Source organism: Cygnus atratus, chromosome 3 (assembly GCF_013377495.2).
Source record: "Cygnus atratus isolate AKBS03 ecotype Queensland, Australia chromosome 3, CAtr_DNAZoo_HiC_assembly, whole genome shotgun sequence".
Lineage (NCBI taxonomy): Eukaryota > Metazoa > Chordata > Aves > Anseriformes > Anatidae > Cygnus > Cygnus atratus.
The window spans coordinates 68,891,402-68,910,135 of record NC_066364.1 but is presented as its reverse complement, the minus strand read 5'-3'; the positions used below and the strand labels follow the sequence as shown (position 1 = coordinate 68,910,135).

General features: G+C 39.9%; 1 protein-coding gene across 3 annotated transcripts in view; it reads right to left on the bottom strand.

The window, feature by feature from the left end:
• The window catches only part of LATS1 (large tumor suppressor kinase 1), a 23,165-nt gene extending 4,431 nt beyond the window's left edge, over positions 1 to 18,734 (bottom strand). Inside the window, exons 1-7 of one of the 3 annotated variants that reach the window (XM_035538752.2) lie at positions 18,558 to 18,734; positions 14,679 to 15,188; positions 11,246 to 11,396; positions 7,924 to 9,452; positions 2,472 to 3,054; positions 1,157 to 1,339; positions 795 to 901 (exon numbers count right to left, since the gene is read on the bottom strand). In XM_035538752.2, the coding sequence (XP_035394645.1) occupies positions 795 to 901; positions 1,157 to 1,339; positions 2,472 to 3,054; positions 7,924 to 9,452; positions 11,246 to 11,396; positions 14,679 to 15,029 (2,904 nt within the window). In that variant the 5' untranslated portion in view covers positions 15,030 to 15,188; positions 18,558 to 18,734. The remainder of the gene's footprint in view (positions 1 to 794; positions 902 to 1,156; positions 1,340 to 2,471; positions 3,055 to 7,923; positions 9,453 to 11,245; positions 11,397 to 14,678; positions 15,189 to 18,557) is intronic. The other 2 variants (XM_035538753.2, XM_035538754.2) reach the window with 2 other exon arrangements.

The following is an 18,734-nucleotide window of genomic DNA, read 5'->3' as shown; positions in this document are numbered from 1 at the left end:
ATAGAGTCTGGCATGGAATACGCCTGCCATAAGCCAACAAGGATATCACAAAAAACAGTGCCTGGAACCTAAAATTAGGCACACGGCTTACAGTCTTAAAAGAAGGTGCGGGAAAATAATTTTTAATTATTTGATGTATTGGAAAGATCAACACATTTAAAGTTAAACATTTTAAAGTTACTTCAAAAATCTGAAGAAAAAAATCAGTTGGCCAAACTATGTTTGGACCAGCTAATATCTTGCAAGCTGAACACCGTTCTGTATAAATGGCACTGCGGAAGACTGCAGGTGGTTTCTCTGTAACAGCTGAGGCTCAGGAAGGGAGGGATCAATAGCTCCAAGCTGCCAGAACCCTAAGCAGCCACGGTCACCTGCTGTTCCTCCACCTTTGCAGGCTGAGCACCTACAGATGCTTCACCAAAAGAAATCTGCTGTAGGTAAGAGGGCATGGAGGCCACGTGGAAAAATGAGAAAAGGCTGGAAAATGAGAAATGAAAGTAATAACTGGAAGCAGGTGCAGGAAGCAAAAGGGGACACCTGAGATCTGAAATGGGATTTTTAGTTGGCACATTTACTGCATGCCCAGACAAAAGATATGAACGTGATTCTTGTAGTCCCCTGGTGAAGTAAGTGCACCACCACAGTAACGTAACATTTACAGTCCACTTAGTTTACAACATGCTTGGATAGAGCAGTACTCAAAAAGTTCACCTTTGATTCCATTATAAATTAGAAAAATCATTTAAATTTCAACCCTGTTTTTCAGCCTGTTAACATGAGATTTTAAAAATTACCTTCATTTGTGTTTCCAGAGGTGTTTGTGCCAGAAAAGGAGGCTGCCCCACTAACATTTCAAAGAGAATTACTCCAACACTCCACCAGTCACACAACTGTGTGTAACCTGAAATGAAGTTAAAAAATAAAGATACATTTAAAGAATGGTAGTCAGAGCCTTAGTCTAAATTTAATCTTGTACTTAGAAAAGGTTTGCAGGAAAATTCTATTCAATACTTAAGATTTCCATATTAATAACTATTTATTGTCAAAATATGTACTTGGGGGAAGTGGTCTTGTAAGAAAGGTAAAGCTACTACTTGCACACCAGTTACTCTGCAGCGAGATTACAGTAAAAAAAAAATACCAATAAATGCATTACCGGTTCGTAGCAATACTTCTGGTGCAATATAATTAGGTGTGCCAACAAGGGAATGGGCCAGACAGCGCTGATGCTGACGCGCAGCCCTGCGTTCTAGTGGCTTCAGCCGATCTCCACATCTGCAGTTTGCTGGGTCACCCCACTCATTGCTGAAATCCATGCTGTCCTGACGCGCGTGATCACCTATAATCGTATGAGAAAGATGACAAAATTGAGGAAGATTATTTTAGTACTTAAATGAAGAAAATTTCATACTTGTATTAACATTCTTATTATAAAACCAGAATCTACTTCAATTTCAACACTCGAGAAAAAGATTTGAAAAGGTCTTAGAACATCAGGATTTTGGTTTTTTGCTTATGATACGCACACTCACAATTTCTCAGGACACTTTTTTTAAGTTAATTTTAGCATAACGATGAGAAAGTATCATATTTGATCTGTTCTAAGTTTTCTTCTTTACAGAACTACTCTGACTGTACAAGGCATCTAATATTCTTGCTCTTATATGAAGAGAAAATGCAACACTTAAAACATCAACTGAGGCTAATTACCAAAAGATAAAACCAATTGTATTTTAAATCTTCAACATTTTCCTATTATTCCGTTTCAATCCCATATCTTGAATAATATAATCACTTTTGCTTCCTCTCCAAAGACTGCAATAGTCTGGCCTAAGAGGCATGATGATTTAATAAAAGTTAAAAGCAATTTAAGAATTGTTTTTAAAAATAAAAACATACCTTCAGAAATTGAAAAGTTAAATTTAGGTTATGACAATCGATAAACTCACAGGACTGAGACTTTTTTTTTTGCTCTTCTTTGTAAACCATTGTTTTAAGTCATCAAGCAGGGTTTTTTTTAAAGTCTACTTAAACCGTTCTCAGAAATCTATAGTTTACATTAAAAGAAGTACATTAGACACTTGGAACTTGGGGCGAGATTTTCACGAACAATGAATTTAGAACATCAGTCCTACCTTCAAAACAGAATTACTTAGGTAACAACCCTAACTATGTTGCTACACCTGTGATCTTCTCTCTCCAAATTTCAGAAACTACTCATGGGGCAAACTTAGAGCAGCATAGCTTATTCCTTCTCCGTGGAGGAATCAGTGCCTACCTATGCTCACAAACTCTCCCTAACTAAAGGTTGCTTTTTGTAATTTGAATGGCATGTAGAAGCATTGCTAATGCTTTACTATCCACAAAGGAAATATCACAGTAATTTTTCTACTAGTTATTTAATTCCTTGCAGAGAACAACGTCAACAACATTAAAAACAAACAAACAAAACACTTTTGTATTTCTCTTACCACTCTGGTAGTATTTTGAGTCATGGGTCCATCGAAAGCCTGTACAGAGCCCGAAGTCAGTCAATTTAATATGACCATCACGGTCTATCAAAATGTTATCAGGTTTAATATCTCTGTGGATGAAGCCCATTTTATGAACGCTCTCAACTGCGCAGGTCAGTTCTGCTGTGTAGAACCGTGCCAGATTTTCTGGGAAGACACCCATTCTTATTAAGAGACTCATCATATCACCTCCAGGAATGTAGTCCATTACAAAGTACAAATTGTCCTTATCTTGGAATGAATAGTACAGGCGAACCACCCACTCATTATCAGCTTCTGCAAGGATATCCCGCTCAGCTTTAACATGAGCAACTTGATTTCTAAGCAGCACATCTTTTTTTCTCAGAGTTTTTGTTGCATATAAAGCTTTAGTATCCACTTTTCTTGCTAGGCAAACTTCTCCAAACGCACCAACTCCCAGGGTTTTAATTTTTACAAACATTGACTTGTCCATTTTAGCTCTTCTTAGCCGAATGTAATTAGACTCTTTCTGGCACAACATTTTCCTCATTTGATCCCGGGCTTCCGGCGACAATCCAACCTGTACAGCAAACAGAATTAAATCTGAAGATGAACAGTACTCTTAGTTCTTGGTGATCTTCATATAATTACAAGGCTTAAGCAAAGCAAACGAAATACTTACATACAGCATGGGAAGTAATACTACAAGGTTTTTTTTGTTTAAGTTTACAGATTAGAATTCTATCAAAACACAAAGGAGTGATAAAAACAAAACGTGATCTATGGGACACTTTCGACAGCAAAATGCATGAGGTGCCATGCACCAGCAGGTTCTTGAGAAGGGAATACGTTCTTGAGGAGAGAAAGGATAAGAAAATATAAAACTGCCCTCACTTTAGCCAACAAGACCATGGTACAGGAAGAAGACTGATAGTATTCCCTTCCTTCTCCGTACATTTTCGTATTAAACTCTAAACTTATAAACCAAAAGGTTTCAAACTTCTGAACAAAGCCACCCATCAGATCATCTGGCAGATCACCAGCACAACTACACAGCTTAGGAGTTCGTAAATTTTTCATTTCCACACCATGGAGCACTAGTTGCCATGGCCTCAGATAGCCAATGGTCTACAAGTACTGGTTTGGGAATCACTACATCAGTCCGTAAAGTGCTCTGCACGCTCCATTTTTCATGGATTCTTTGGATTAACTGTGTCATTACTGAGCTAATTCTTTACATAATTGTTTCAATGTATTAGTCTAAAGATTTTACAGCCATATTTGAGAACTGCTCCCCTGCAATTTTTTTTATTTTTTTTTTTTTTAAGAAATTATTTCCACTGGTTTTCTTCACCGAAGAAGACCTGCCAGGATTTCTGCCTTTTATTTCCTCTTGGGTAAAAGAAAGTCTAAAGAGTTTTCTGACTACTTTTATGTCAAAATTCAGATCTTAGCCATCTTGGAAGACAACACTGAACCTGCATCTCTAGTAAAGGGACATTAAAAACCCTCAGGTAGTACAAGTTGAACAATTTGTATTCTTGTAACTGTTCAACGCTTGTTCAACAGAAAAGTCACAAATATTTCTGATTTAAGAAGATAAACTCTTCTCTTAGATATACGATCAAACTTTACAAGCCATCCAGAAGTCTCAAGAAACTAGGCTTTTCATAGTACCCATAAAAAAAGTAACAACTAGCTTTCCAAGCCTGTCTTTGTAGAATGATGATACAGCCTTTAAATAAATCCCTTTGATCATACTTGGCTAAACATTTCAGCTTTTTACGAACTTTACTAATCTCATAATCACTATGAACATGTAGCTGAGAGGACAAGATAACACCTGAGACTAAGAAGATCCTTTTTTACCTTACTCATCTCGTTGGGCCTCAGTTCCTCTTCCTATAAAAGTAGAATATTTCCTTTGTGAGGTGTCTTACAAACTACTGCAAGTTTTTAGTAGCAAAATACTGCAAGTAGTATTACTTGCAGTGTTTTTTGTTTTTGTTTTTTAGTCTGAATAACAGTGCAATAACTGCAATGTTATAACTGCCTCCCCGATCCTTCATGCAGAGCAAAAGGAAGCCAAGACGTCCATAGGAGCAGTAAGCAGGTAATCACTAAGCACTAAGTTAGGTAACTACTTGCCTAGACCTGTATAAACTGTATGTTAACAGATGATTCCTACTTTACCTAACTTAAAGCCTAACTTGAGACAAAATATATTTTATATTATAAATATTATATATAGGGTGTTTAAGGAAAGGTTGGACGGGGTGCTTAGGGACATGGTTTAGTGGGTGACATTGGTAGTAGGGGGATGGCTGGACCAGATGATCTGGGAGGTCTTTTCCAACCTTAATGATTCTATATGACTGAGGAAAAAAAGGAGTGATAATGAATGATATCTAATTAGTCTTTTATCTTACAAATCCTTCCAGGATACCATATAATGTTCATTCAGAACACAAACATACTGTTAGATCACAGAAAATTTCTAACAGACATCAAAAAAAAAAAAAAAAAACAGATCCCAAAGAGGTGCAATTACGAAAATGCAGATGAAATGCTCATCTCCTAAAAAAAGATTTAAATGGGGAAGGTTGTCTCAAACCTGAGACAAGACTTGTCATCAAAATCAGACAAGCAGTAGTTGGGATAGGGTAGCAGTAGTTTCAGACCAGACATGAGAAATAGGTTCAGCTCCCTACTCCCAATCAAGTACAGCAGGTCTGTGAAACTGTCCTCTGCAACCCACTACGGCAGGAATACCCAGGGCAGAGATGCAGTCAAAGACAACTCAAGTTTTCTGCGGATAAACACGCTTAAAGCACACTTCAATGCAGAAGAATGGATTCCTGAACAGTTCAAAATGTCAAGATGACATTTGGAGACTTGTTAAAGTTCAGACAACGGTGGGTCAGCTTCTCAAGTCCCACGTAAACCATTAAGTCTGCTTCAGGGCAGCCCTACTCACACACGGACTGAATGCCACTGAGCAGCTAGAAAACTAGCAAAGAACATGATCTAGGAGGCAACAAAACGCTAGAAGGAGGGAGATCCAACACAGGAATTAGTCACTGCAAGACATACGAATACAGTCTCCAAAAACCCTGCAGATTTACAGTCTAATATCTGCTCTCTAGCTGTTCCATCCAACCAATTTTGTTGTGAAAACCAGCCTAAGTACTCCAATTTGTCATCTGTTCCCCTAACCCCGGTCTTCACATTTTCCTATGCCATTCATTAAAACAAATGTTCATCTCAAGCTGATCACTCCCTGCACTGCAGTATTTTCCTAGAACTCTTCACATCTACAGCATTTACCAAAAATTAACCGGTTTTGTCAGCTGAGTAAGTGCTTATGCACATACACATACATTTCTAATCGATGCCAGACACAAGAGCTTCCTGAATTGCTATATAACGCCACACAATTATTTTACTTCCTTCTCGTCTTGCCATGCCTTGGATCATAACTGACTTAGTTTCACTTTGCAACAGAGGTATCTAGCATAATATTTGGGCACGAGCGTAAGGGAAATCAATTCACACATTTAAATCAAGTATTTTTGAAAGACATCCACTCTATTCCCCAGGAAACCTGACAGCATAGAAATATATCACTTATTCTAGAAATACAGCATCCTGTGAAAGTAGGTGCCTCTGTTGGGATGCACTCTGTTTGGTTTTGATTTGTTTTTCCCTTTCAAAATTTTCTCCCCTTTTGGTAGGAAGAAAGAATTTGATACTTGTTTAATCCTCTTAAACTTCTTGAAAATATGTAATGGGCTAGTTTCCCTTTCTCCTTCTCATGAAGACCTGAAATATACTTCATTATTTTAGGAATTTTCACCTATATCCTGAATAGGAGGGGCCTGCTGCAGCATAATACCTCATTTCCTCTCCTCTGCAATTAAACATCCCAGCTCTAAATCTAGTGTAAATATTATAAAATGTCTTTTCTTATATGAAAAACATTCATTATGGTGCTTTAAATGTACAAGAAAATCTATAACCAGTGCCTTCATTTAAGTAAGACTTATGCTTCCGATATTATGGAACAACACAGTAAGAAGGGAAAGTGAAGTCTGCAAGTCAACATTAATTATGATCTTACTTTTAAGTACTCAAAAATAGTCAAAATAAAATTCATGCTTAATTTTGATGCAGGATTGCATGCAAAGACCTCTAAAAAGGGATCATGCTATTCTTAACAATAAATACTGTTGCTCCAAAATCTTACTTGCCTACACAGGGATGGAGGCTACAGAGTTCAGGAAAGCTTCCCACACCTTACCAGTTTAAATCAGCTGTTAGTGGAAGTGAAAAGGAAAGAGAAAAAACTAAGAGTAAAGATCTAGAAAAAGAGTTCCAGGAAGAAATCTTGCTAACATTTACATATCTCATTATTAACCAAACACTTACAAAACACTACAGCTTACAGTACGAATTTTCAGAGTAAGAAAACAGATAAAAAGCAGGATTTCAAGAAAGTGGCATAAGGCAAATACATTCTTTCATAAAATAAATTCAAAGGTACATCATAGTTATGTCAAATTTTCAGCTACAATTGTCATGAATATATAAAATAATACATCTCAAATCTCCATTTCTGCAGGTCTTAATTGCACTACTTCTCACTGTTTTCACTTCTGAAATTACACAGGTATATATCAGCTCCAGTTTTTACCTTTTTGATTTGTTTTCATAGAACATGAAATCTCAGGAAATGGACCACTGACTTCATGTGGGCACAAAGAAATTGATTTTACATGTTGATGCCTGGTTTTTATTACCCCGTTCAATTACACCTTGTTCAAACAGACACCCTTACAGCCTGGATTACAAAACACTCAGGCAAAATGTACCACAACTCTCTCATTCTAAAAATGTAACTTCTGATTACTGTTTTGTTGGATGTGAAGTTAAAAGAGCTTCTCACTGGAGGGAACAAACTGCAGAACTGCAGGAGGTATGATTGTTTGGGTGACTGCATAAAGGCGTTAACCTCCCCCACCACTCGTCCCTGCTGTGCTACTTGTACTTGCAGTGTTTATTTAAATACGTATCACTAAAACACTGCTCGCTCAAAAATTAGGATCACACAGAATCCATAACAAAAAGCTGTGAGTCATATAGTTATCTCATTCATATAAAAATGATTTTGCTTCTTCTGCCTTACTATACACGAGCCATACGAGCTATGTTTAGACACAAAAAAATTCTACTTTAAAAAATTAATTTATAAGAAGACAATGAAGCATGTAAATAAAGCAATGAAGAATTTGCCACATCTGAAACACAGAAACTAAAAAGAGACTTCAACACCATGCTTATGCCAGAATGTTCTACTTATCTGTACTATTTAAATATCCTACCATTAAGACATTTCTTAAAATTGATACGGGAGCAATTCTAGTGAAAAGACTTAGGAGAAAGAGTTTACCCGCATCATTTCATTCTCTAGTTGTTTTTTCCGATGTAAACGCTGCTGGTGTGACTTGAGTATATTCTCCACGTGCTGCTCCATGAAGAATTTAAAGGCCTGAGGGGAATAACTTTGAATGCGAGACTCTCGTCGTTCTTCATCTTTCTTGTTTTTCCTAACGGGAACAGGTGATGTTGTAATTTGTTTCTTTTCTTTGTCTGTTGAATCGACACATTCGTAACTCTTTTCATTCTCTTCCTCCTTAGACAAAATAGGTGCCTCCTCCTTGTTGAGCTTGGGTCCTGCCTCGTACGGATGGACAGATGGACTCTGGTGTAGCAAGTGTTTTGGGTAAGGTGGTGGGGGACCCTGGTAATTTGGAGCCTCTGCAACAGGCGCCATAACTGCCATGTTTGCAGAGGGACTCTCGGAGAACGGGATGGTCTGAACGGTCTGCACGGGTTGCGGCATCCAGGAAGGGTGAGTCGGCGCTAAGGCAGTCTGCAGCTCCGGCTTTAACACACGCATGCTCTTCACTGGCTGCTGAATGGGAGCTGGTGTTATAGCTGTTACCGTTGTAGCCGAAGGCTGAGAGCTGCTGGAGTGGCTCTGCCTATTTCCGTGATGGTTGTTGAAAGAATTTGAGCGCACGGGAACATTGGGCTGCCACGTGGGGATTTCGTGCCCATTGCCAGGTGACGACTGGGGTTGCACGGGAGGAGGCTGCGGCCAGGACGCAGGTATTCCAGCTACATTTGTGTTATAAAGTTCCATGTTGTGACTGTTTCTATTTGGCACCATCATCGTCTGAGGAATATTTCCGTTAGTGTATGCTGAAGGAGGAGCAGATCCTCCTGCCTGCATCTGTAGTGCTGTAGGACTTTGCCTGTTAGTTGGGTTTATAGGGTAGGGGGGTGGCTGGCGACTCACTGAGTTCCCAGACACAACGTTCTGGTGAACCATGAATTCTGCCTGACAATTACCGTTTTGCAGTCCAGCCCTTCCCGAGGGGAAGCTAAATTTGCTGTTGGCTGAACTCTGCATGATTATCGGTTGCCTGCCAATGGGGACAGCACTCATGCCTCTCTGACCCTGCCCGGAAGAATTCATGGCTGGAGGATTCATTGGTGGAGGTGGGTAACTATCCTGCCACGCTCCGGGTGGCACCGGAGAGATGCGGGTGATCACATACTCCATGTTTCCAGAGTAACGCTTGGTTTGAGAGTTGGGTTCCCAGGAGGGAGGCGGAGGAGTAGTCCCCCTTGGAGGGGGCGTCTGACCTCGGGGAGGCGGAGGAGGAGGAGTGACACTCCTTATCTGGGGTAGAGGCGGGGGGTTCACTCTCTGTCCATTGCCAGGATGAGCCTGAGCAAATGCCGCGATGCCAGATCCAGACAACGGCCTTCCTACATCAGGCTGAGAGCTGGGACTTTCTGAGCGATAAACCACACCGTCTCCCAGGGACGGGCCGTGCCTCTGAGGGACCAGGGACTCCTTAGAACCCTTCCAGCTCTGCTTGCGGTTAACCGATTGCTGCACGGTCCCTGCTTCCACAAAAAGAGAACACAGCGTTTGTATTATTAGAAATTATTTCTATTTACTGTTTGAATATTTTATTCTTCCGCACTAATTGCTACAGAAACGTGATTGGAATTCTCAGACATTGCATAACCCAACATATTTGATGAAAAATGTACTTCTATCTAATAATACATAGCATGCTATGGTAATACGACCAATATAGAGTATAAGAGCAAACAAATTCAGTGAAATTTTTGTAGACATTAGGAATCACTTTTCTGAAGATGCATTTTGCTGCAAATGCTGATGCATTCATAATTTCTCGTTGAGGAAAAAATGGCAATATGTAATACTATTAGGCACATGATGTATTTTTAATCACAAACACAAACAACACCCAGAAGAGCTCTTCAGTACAAACGTGAAACAACAACAGCATGGAAAAACACTTCTAGTCATGTTGCTAGTCATTCCAGAGTGACGCCTATAACAGATTAAGTGTTCCTCAACTAAAAATTAACTGAATTCTGAAGAAGCAAACAGCCCACTTAAACCCTTGTCTGCAATACAGCTCATCCAAACTTAACCAAATTTTGCATGCAAGGAATATATTCAGGTAATTGAATTTTAAAGTTAATGTCTATATTGGTAAAAGTTTTGTGTGGAGGCAAGAATTTAAACTGAGAGCAAAACTTATAAAGCGCTACAAAATATTTACTTTGCAGGTGTTATTTTACTTGTCATGCAAAATACTACATATGAAACTGATAGCTCATGCAGTCGTACTGTGCTTTTTAGCATGTGATTATCTAGACATTTGTAAACAATATAATCATTGAAAGTCTCTGGATTTTCAGTAAAAGAACATGTTAATTACGATAACTTTGTGAATAATAATGAAAATTCTAGAGAAATGATAGCATTTAGCTAGCTGCTTCATACAAGCACCAACCTACTTCACAGGCTAAATGAAAGTAAATGCTGTACTTTGCTACTCTTGACGACCAATTTTTCCTCACACCTATACCGTCGATTTAAAGAGTAACTTTACAGAGCCAGCTGTTCATCATTCAACTTTTAAGTCAAATACAAGTTCAGTGTTTCTACTGCATCTGGAAAGCACAGCTTGTTTAGGTTTACTCTTCCAAAATCTTGTAAAAAAAAAGGAAGGCATCAAGGTGTATTAAAATGTGTTCGCACATTAAGAAAGCGGTAATAGCAAGTGGCAAGATTCTGACTCTGTTGCTACTAAAGCTCCAGTCTGTTCCCTAGCATCTATTCAAACATAAAGTCTGCCTTAAAAAAAGCATACAGGCAAAATCTGGAACCACACAGAAAATTAAGCAGAGAAGGGGATCTTGAAATGGGACATAGTAAAATACAAATATTGGACCACGTGATATATAAATACACAATTATATATACATACATATAGTGCTGCTGCGTGAGAAAGCGCATTAAGGTAAGAGTTCAGTGCTTACCGCGGATTTCTAAAAGGGATATGACTGAGAAAAAAATGCGAGCATCATACAAACTAGCGGCAAAAATGACTAAAATGATATCTGAATGTCATTCCTTGGATAAAATACTTAGATAAAACACTGAAAGCATGCAGTTACAAAAAGAAAGGCTAACACATTCACACTAAAGACACCTATATTCCAGAAATTTAAAAATAGTATGTAAATTCGATAATAAGTGAAAACCTGTATCTCAGCACCTCTTCTCTTCCACTGAGGGCACATGGAGGCATTTGCTATTTTGTACTTTTTTCACCTGTAATAATACACATAGTGAATTACCGAATGGATATACCTACCTGGTGGTTTCATACCTGCGTTTACAGGTCTTGCTGCTGCTGCAACCATCTGTTCCCGACGAGGATCCTGATAGCTCATTTTACTAATAAACTCGATGGCTGCTTCTATACTACGGTTGTTAGTTTGTCTAAGAGCTTGTATAACCATATCCTAAAAGGAGAATTAAATATAAAAAATAAGTTACTAAAAATGGCAAGAAGACCAAAAATCACGAGGATTTAACCATATATCCTCCAGTAATTTTAACAAGGTACATTACTGATTTCTCTCAATTTAAAAATAAACTAAAAATGCTTTCTTCACAACAGATCCTCCAAAAAAATCAATAGCCTGGATCTTCAGGAAGAAAAAGTTACCTTGTTGAAGTACCGTATTCTGATGTAAATTGTGTCACCTTGCTATTCTTGCAAACAGTTTGTCACTATTTTTACTGATAGGCTCTATCTAGGTAAGATCTAGTTTACATGATGACCAGAGGTCCCTTCTGACTTGAGTTATATTATGAGAGATACCCTACTGAGAAATTCAGAACTTCAGTTTTTGCTCATTTTCCTTCAACTTCGAATTAATTTTGTCAGCAAATATCCATATCTCCTCAAGAATTCTTACTAGTGAAGACAACAATACTGGCAGAAATTCTGTTATTGTTGCGGTGGATTTAGGCTCTGTGTTCTTAGAGATCCAAACAGAAGTTTTGGACAGCCAGCCAATCCCAGCTTTGCCAATGGAAAACCTATCACGGACCAGCAGTTTTTCCACTGACTTGACTGACATCAAGGTCAAGCTAAAGATACAGATCTTCAGAGGTGGTTAAGAGTGAGACACTTGAATCCCACTTCGTGGAACACCATTTGTGCAGCTGACTCAGAATTTGAAACAAATCTACAGCATAATGCCCTAGACTTAGACACACTGCTGTTAGTGACTTGCTATGGTCTTACTTTGTCATATGAAAGCCATCAGTTCATGTTATATTTGAACAGGTCACCAGCACCCAACAGGATTTGCTTACTAACAACATCAATGGGAAATCCAGGAGGGCTCAGAAGGGAAGTGGTCAGTATCGATTTCAAATCCAAACCCACGTTTATACTTTCACCACACCTGTGCACATTTTTGACAATGCAAACATACACACAGCCTTCAGAAACAAATAAAAACCCATAAAAGGATTTTAAAACAAATACATAGAGAGAATAAGGTTGCCTCAATGTTTACAGACCAGCTGATGTTGTTGAATAAAAGTACACAACCAGCAATATTTTAGAAGATGAAATTTAAGTTCCCTCCTCCACTAACCAGAGAACCAGAGGAAGAGCCAGCCAAGGGATCTCTCCCTGCTCTGGCCGAAGAACAAACCCAACCCTGGTCACCTATGCGACATGGAGTATTTCATGTCTTGAAGAGCGCGTAAAACATGAGGACTGAACTTGAATCTCACTATGTCAGAAAGATTTCCCGTAAGCAATTTAAGGTTTGTCCTGTTTTGTTAAAAACATGCACAATGAGTTGTATTTTCCCATAACTTTATTACTATATATATCATTTCAGCTTTAATCCCGAATGCTACTTACTATTAGATAGAAGGGCTGGGGGAGAATGACCAAAACTTCTACGATATTCAATATATGAAGAAAAAAGGGGGGAGGGAACAAAATCATTATGTTTCCAAACCTCAAGTGGTGACTGAGCCTACAATACAACAAAGACCTTCCACTCATTTGAAACAAGTTTGCATTGTTACCTCAAATCCATTTTCAACATCCTAATAAAATCCCATTAAAAACTGTGATGAGAAAACACAGTTTATATAGATAGGCATAGATCAGAGAAAATTAAAACAGAAAATGAACTTGGTACCTACTAGTTATAGTTAGCCTCTGCTATAAACATAGTAGATAGATTAGTCTCTACAGAAAGCCTCTGGTAACCCACCAGAGATCCTTAAAGTAAGAGGTGTACATGTAATCAGCTAAATCACAAACATACCTAATTTAAGTCGGAAACAGCCCAGATCAGCCAACTGTAAGCAGCTAACACACCCCAGCTACAATCCATTCCAGCAAACTATCCCAGCTCAAAATACACCCTCATTCCATTCCTACTTTCTGTCTCACCCCCACCACACCCCCAAAAAATGCTTTCAGCTCTATCTGTTCCCTGGTGGTGTCCAAAGGCCACATGGACTACTGGGGCAACATAACTGTGGGTCAAGTCATGGCAGGAACTGCTCACAGTGTCTGAAAAAAGGTCCGTACAATTGCAAGTGTCCTGTGAATTCTCAGTTATATCCAAGAACAAAGAGTAGGAGCAAAAGGTTTCAGCAGGAGCAAAGGATCCAACAGAAATACCAACTTGAGGTGCTTTTCATCCAGCCACATACCATTCTGCAGTTTGCCAGTGACTACAGGATCACTCTGTAAAAACGGGTTCGAGAACTAACCTACTGCAGTCACTGCACTCCTGAAGAGGCAATCCCTGTTGTGGTATTGGGCTTTTTTCTTTTGGAACACAGGTTTAAAAAAAAAAAAAAAAAAAGGCAAACCACCCACTTTTGTACTCAGGTCTAGAGAGAAGGAATGAAAACGGGCATAATTTATGTTGATGTGTAAATCTCAGTAAAAACACAGGAGCAATAAGTACATTCATTTTATATTACTGGAAACCACACTGCAGACTCCTTTCACTTATTAGAATGAATGGAAATAAGTTTAGTCAATAATTACTAACATTACAAATATTACTAATATTTAGTCAATAAAAACTAAATAATTACCTTCTTCCCTGTTTTTTTATAACAGTAATAGCAGAATTTTTATAACAGTAAAAGCAGAATTTTCAAGAATATACTGCAGAGAAGACACCCTGCAACTGTATTTGTTACCTATTTTGTTATTTTAGCTGTATCTGACAAAGCATATAGTGACAATAGCCATTTTTTCTTTATAAAATTGGAGCTTCAGTTAACTACAGATGTGAAAGGCTCATTAAAATTAATTTCTGAAATATTTGTTCATATTTAATCAGTTTTTACTGCACACAATTTAAAAACTCTGTGGAGTATCAGAGGCAAAATCCATGTTCTAAGGTGTCCAGCTCTCTCTGCTTAAAATGATATGAATAACTAAAACAATCTATCCCTACCACGTAAGAACACATTGCACAAGGTGTTAAAAAAAGCCAAACTTCTCTAAATCCTTCTGTTCCTCTTCTTCATCCCCTTTTCATTAAGTCCTGATTACCAATTCACCTACTCCTAATTCACTTCACATTAACAGTTTTACCAAATCCTAATTAGAAACCTACCTGATTTTCTAAAAGCTATTTTGCTCCTCCTATGCTGTTTAAACATTCCATGATCAACAACCCCCCAATATGCACTGGTAGTTTATAGTTAGCAGAACACTACATCTTGAAAATAAAATATTTCACCTCGTCAAAGCCAGCAGCTTGTAAGTCTTGCAGCATTTGACGATTAACTTCTGATGTTCCTTTGACAGCTGAGGTTGTTTCGTTTGCAAAAGGCAGAAGAGAGTTTCTTATCTCCTGCAAAACTTTATGATACGTTACAAATTTGGGGGGATTTCGGCCTTGTCTAGGATCTTCGGATGACATTTTCCCCATGCTGTGATCAGCTTTAGCAGCATCTGAGGGTTTAGGTAAATTCCTGAGGCTCTCTCGTATTTCCTGTAGCATCTGCTGGCTGCTGCCAGTATAGTTACTGGCAGGAAAAGTCTTAGGCCTCATTTGTCTATAACCTTCTGGTTTCTCACTTCTCTTCATGAAAACATGTATATATGCAACCTTCACCAAGGACTCGCGCGCACACAGCTTCCAGAACGGCCGGATGGCAGTCTCAGAACTTGCGAAGGCAGCGACCGTTCACTGTTGAAACCGGGATCCTCCTAGTGCTGAAGTGTGTCACAACCCAGAACAGCTATCCTGTCAAGGAAACAAAACAAATTCGTGTTACACACCCACTGGTGAAAGTTCACGGTGTAACACCGGTGGCAGTGAAACGTTCACACGCAGCGCGGCCATCATCACCCACGTTCTCTCCATCAGCACTCTTGGGAGCTGAAGGAGCCTGGAACATCAAGAGTGGAGCAAGCACGCTAGCTGCTCGACCATCCTGACACCGAGCTCCACAAATAGATGGAAGCGAGAAGCACAAAGTACCAGTGAGAGTATAATGGCCGTGATTGTATCCATTCTTCACCAGTCAGTCACAAATGTAAAAAGTTGCCAGTTTCCCTGCAGGCAACATTATGATTTCTTGTACCCTCTTCCATTGTACTCCGCTTAAGGTCTCCGTTTTTTAAGGCAGCCACAGACTCTTAGCTTGAGCCATCTCGATCCAGTCTTACTCACTTTGTTAGTAGTTATGTAATGTTTTTTTTATGTGGAGGGAGATGGCAGCAGGCGGATAAAAGCAAACTAAAAAACGTTCATCAAACTTTCTTACTGTAATTGTTTAACAACTCAAGCATTAAATTCACTGAGAGCATAACTGTGACATTTGGTAAGGGAAACAGAAAATTCTGCCAAAACCAAATAACTTTTGCATTTTGAAGGAACTGACTCATCAGGGAAAGAACCCTGTGCTCTGTAGTGAACTACAATCTCTGCATTTGTGCCGTGCTTTCGCCTGTACTGTAACTGGGTATGGCAACCAAGGTGAAACTCTGAAGAAATTACAGCGCCTTTGCTTCTTTAGGGTATCATGGAATAAACCTTTCACAGCCTCTACCGCTCCGGAGAGGCAGATCATGTACTAAAGACAGCACAAGATACAAAAATTACATCGTCTAGCACTGTCTTTTTTCCACAGGCCACTAGAAGAACGGTAAAGCTTAACTCACACTGCTCCGTTACTATAACGTAATGTCCAAGAGAAGCAATACAAAAGTGTTCTAATTTTCTTGTTTCCACTTCTTAATGTGTTAAAATTTTGTTTTCCCGGTTTTCTGATGATTCTTTTCGAGGAGCCAGCTGCATCCACAAACTTTGTTTGTCCTGTGGTAGGTTTAAAACTTTAAATGGAATTTGGTATTGATACTAAAGCTTTTTCCTGCAGTCTGCTAGCATGCAATTCTTCAGCGCTCACTGAATAAGGAAGAAATTATCAGACATCTAAGTGAGTTTTAGTAATAAACAGCAAACTTTTGCTCAAAGCTCTAAGAAACCTAGATTCAGATGAAAGCATGTCATGAGAGCAACTGAAACATAATTTAATTTTGGCCACTTTCAAGACTGTTTTCAAAACATGCAATATTTAAGACCACATTGAAAAGTACTTGGCTAAAAACATTTTTTTGCTTGGGATGCTCTTTTCTTTTCAATAGGCCTGCTTCAAAAAGAAACGTGTTGGATACACAAGTGTGGGGATACACGCTACTATTGCTTAAAAGAATCACCACCTCCAGAAAAGTGAAGCCTCTAGAATAAGCTCATCCCACAACATACAACAGAGCTAAAACAGCTCAGAGGCTTAGTCATTTAGATTCCTTGTTCAAATTCAGTCAAAATTAAGAATAATCATTAGTTCAGCATTGGCAGGGTTATCTAGATAAAACAGTTGGTATCCACCTTGTGGCAAACAAATTCCAAATGAGAGAAGAAAGAAATGTCCATGCACAAGTTATTCTTTTTAACAAGCTCCAAAGGCCTGGAATTCCAGAGGAAACACTTGTTTAGCACCCATGTATTTTACCATAATTTCATTTGGTATTTCATCACGTACTTTATGGTTACCCCAACGGTAGCTGAGATAAACGAATGCAACACCCATAAAAAATCTCAAGGTTAAATTAAGAGGGCACTTAACCCATAAATCCAAAGACCAAGACTCTACCACCAAGGTAGAGTGTGTAGATCATCTTGTGCTTTGATGACTTTATGTACAAAAATGAGATAAGTGAATTTCTTTTTTACAGCGCTTTGAGAACTTTAAGACAAGAGATTCTGTGTTTGACAACTATTATTTTGCTGGCAACTGCAGCATAACAGGATATGCGCTAAGCAGCCCTGGAAAATAAAGCTGCACTTTCACGTAGCAGAAGCAAAGGTTCACCAGTGTAAAGCGGCCAGTCTGCTTATCTGCCACCACTTACCTGAGCCAGCATAATTGTCTGTAAGGCCACGCAGTGTCAGCCAGGCTGGGGAACTCACCCAGATAAACGGTAACTTTTTTTTCCGATGGGTTGTTTCTTTGGCAGCAGTATTGGGTAACAACAGTTAGACGTGTACGTGAAACTACAGCCTTAATGGCTCAGAAAACCAATTAATCTGGCCTCCAGTTTAACGAAGAAAGAGAAAGCAGGTATTTACTACCACCGACTAGTTTACCTTGCTTTACATATGAACCTCAAAATTCGGGTCATCTACTCTTACAGACATTTGCATTCATTTTAAAATGAGAAAATCCTAAATGATCACTAAGAAACCTTTCTCAGTTGCGTACCTCTAACTAGCAAGCACTAACTCCAGCCGAGGTATTCTCCCTGTAGTTGTGTGCCACTAAATGTAAATGATACGTGTTTGTTAATGCTGCTATTTCCACTAATGAAGTTCTCTACTTCACTAAACTAATTAAAGAATCGGTTTTCCTTTCAAGAATCGAGGGTATTTTCTTCTATAGGTCAAACTATTAGGGGAAAAAAAAAGACGCCTTTTTACACTATAATCACAGAAGACTAGACTTGAATGAAAACACAGACTGGTTGCATGCAACTGTCAATGCCTTTCAATCTCTTCTCGGGAAAAAATGAAAACTACACAGCTTTCTGGCAGATTTGGAACATTTCATATCTACGAGAATTTTGAACCCATTTAAATATTCCTATGTCCAGCCGAGTTATGAGCATCACACTGTAATCCACGTTTGGTTCCCTCTCTCCCGTCCCTATTCTAATAACTTATTTTATACGTAATCTCAACGAAGCCTTTACTGCTAAGGGAAAAAAAAAAAAAGGAAACAAGAGAGCAAAAGAGCAGACAAGGACTCGGGACACGTTAAGTCCGTAGGGGCTCGGCTCAAGCCACCCCCAGGAGGCGATCCTTTGGCTCACCCGCAGCCGCCGGGCCGTGAAGCCGCTGCCCAGGGGCTGCCTTCCCAGCGCTGAAAGCTTCCAGGGGGCGTCAGGAAGCCGGGCACACGCTGAGGCGGCCCGAGGCTGCCCGAGCACGGCGCCGGCTGCCTCGCGGCGCTGCCCCCGCGCCCAGCCCGCACCCCCGGGCCCTCTCCCCGCAGCCGCAGCCCCCGCGGCCGGACGGAGCCGGGCCTCGGCCTCCCGCCGCCCCCGCACCTACCTGCGGCCAGAAGGCGGCGGCGGCGGCAGCGCCCCGGGGCCCGGAGCTCGGCCCCGAGCCGTCGGCGCTGCCGGCAGCGGCTCCGCTCTGCCGCCCTCCTGCCCTCCCTCCGCCCGCCGCCGCCAGGGGCCTCTCAGTTCGGCGCCGCCATTTTGTCGGTGGCTCCGCCGCGGCGGG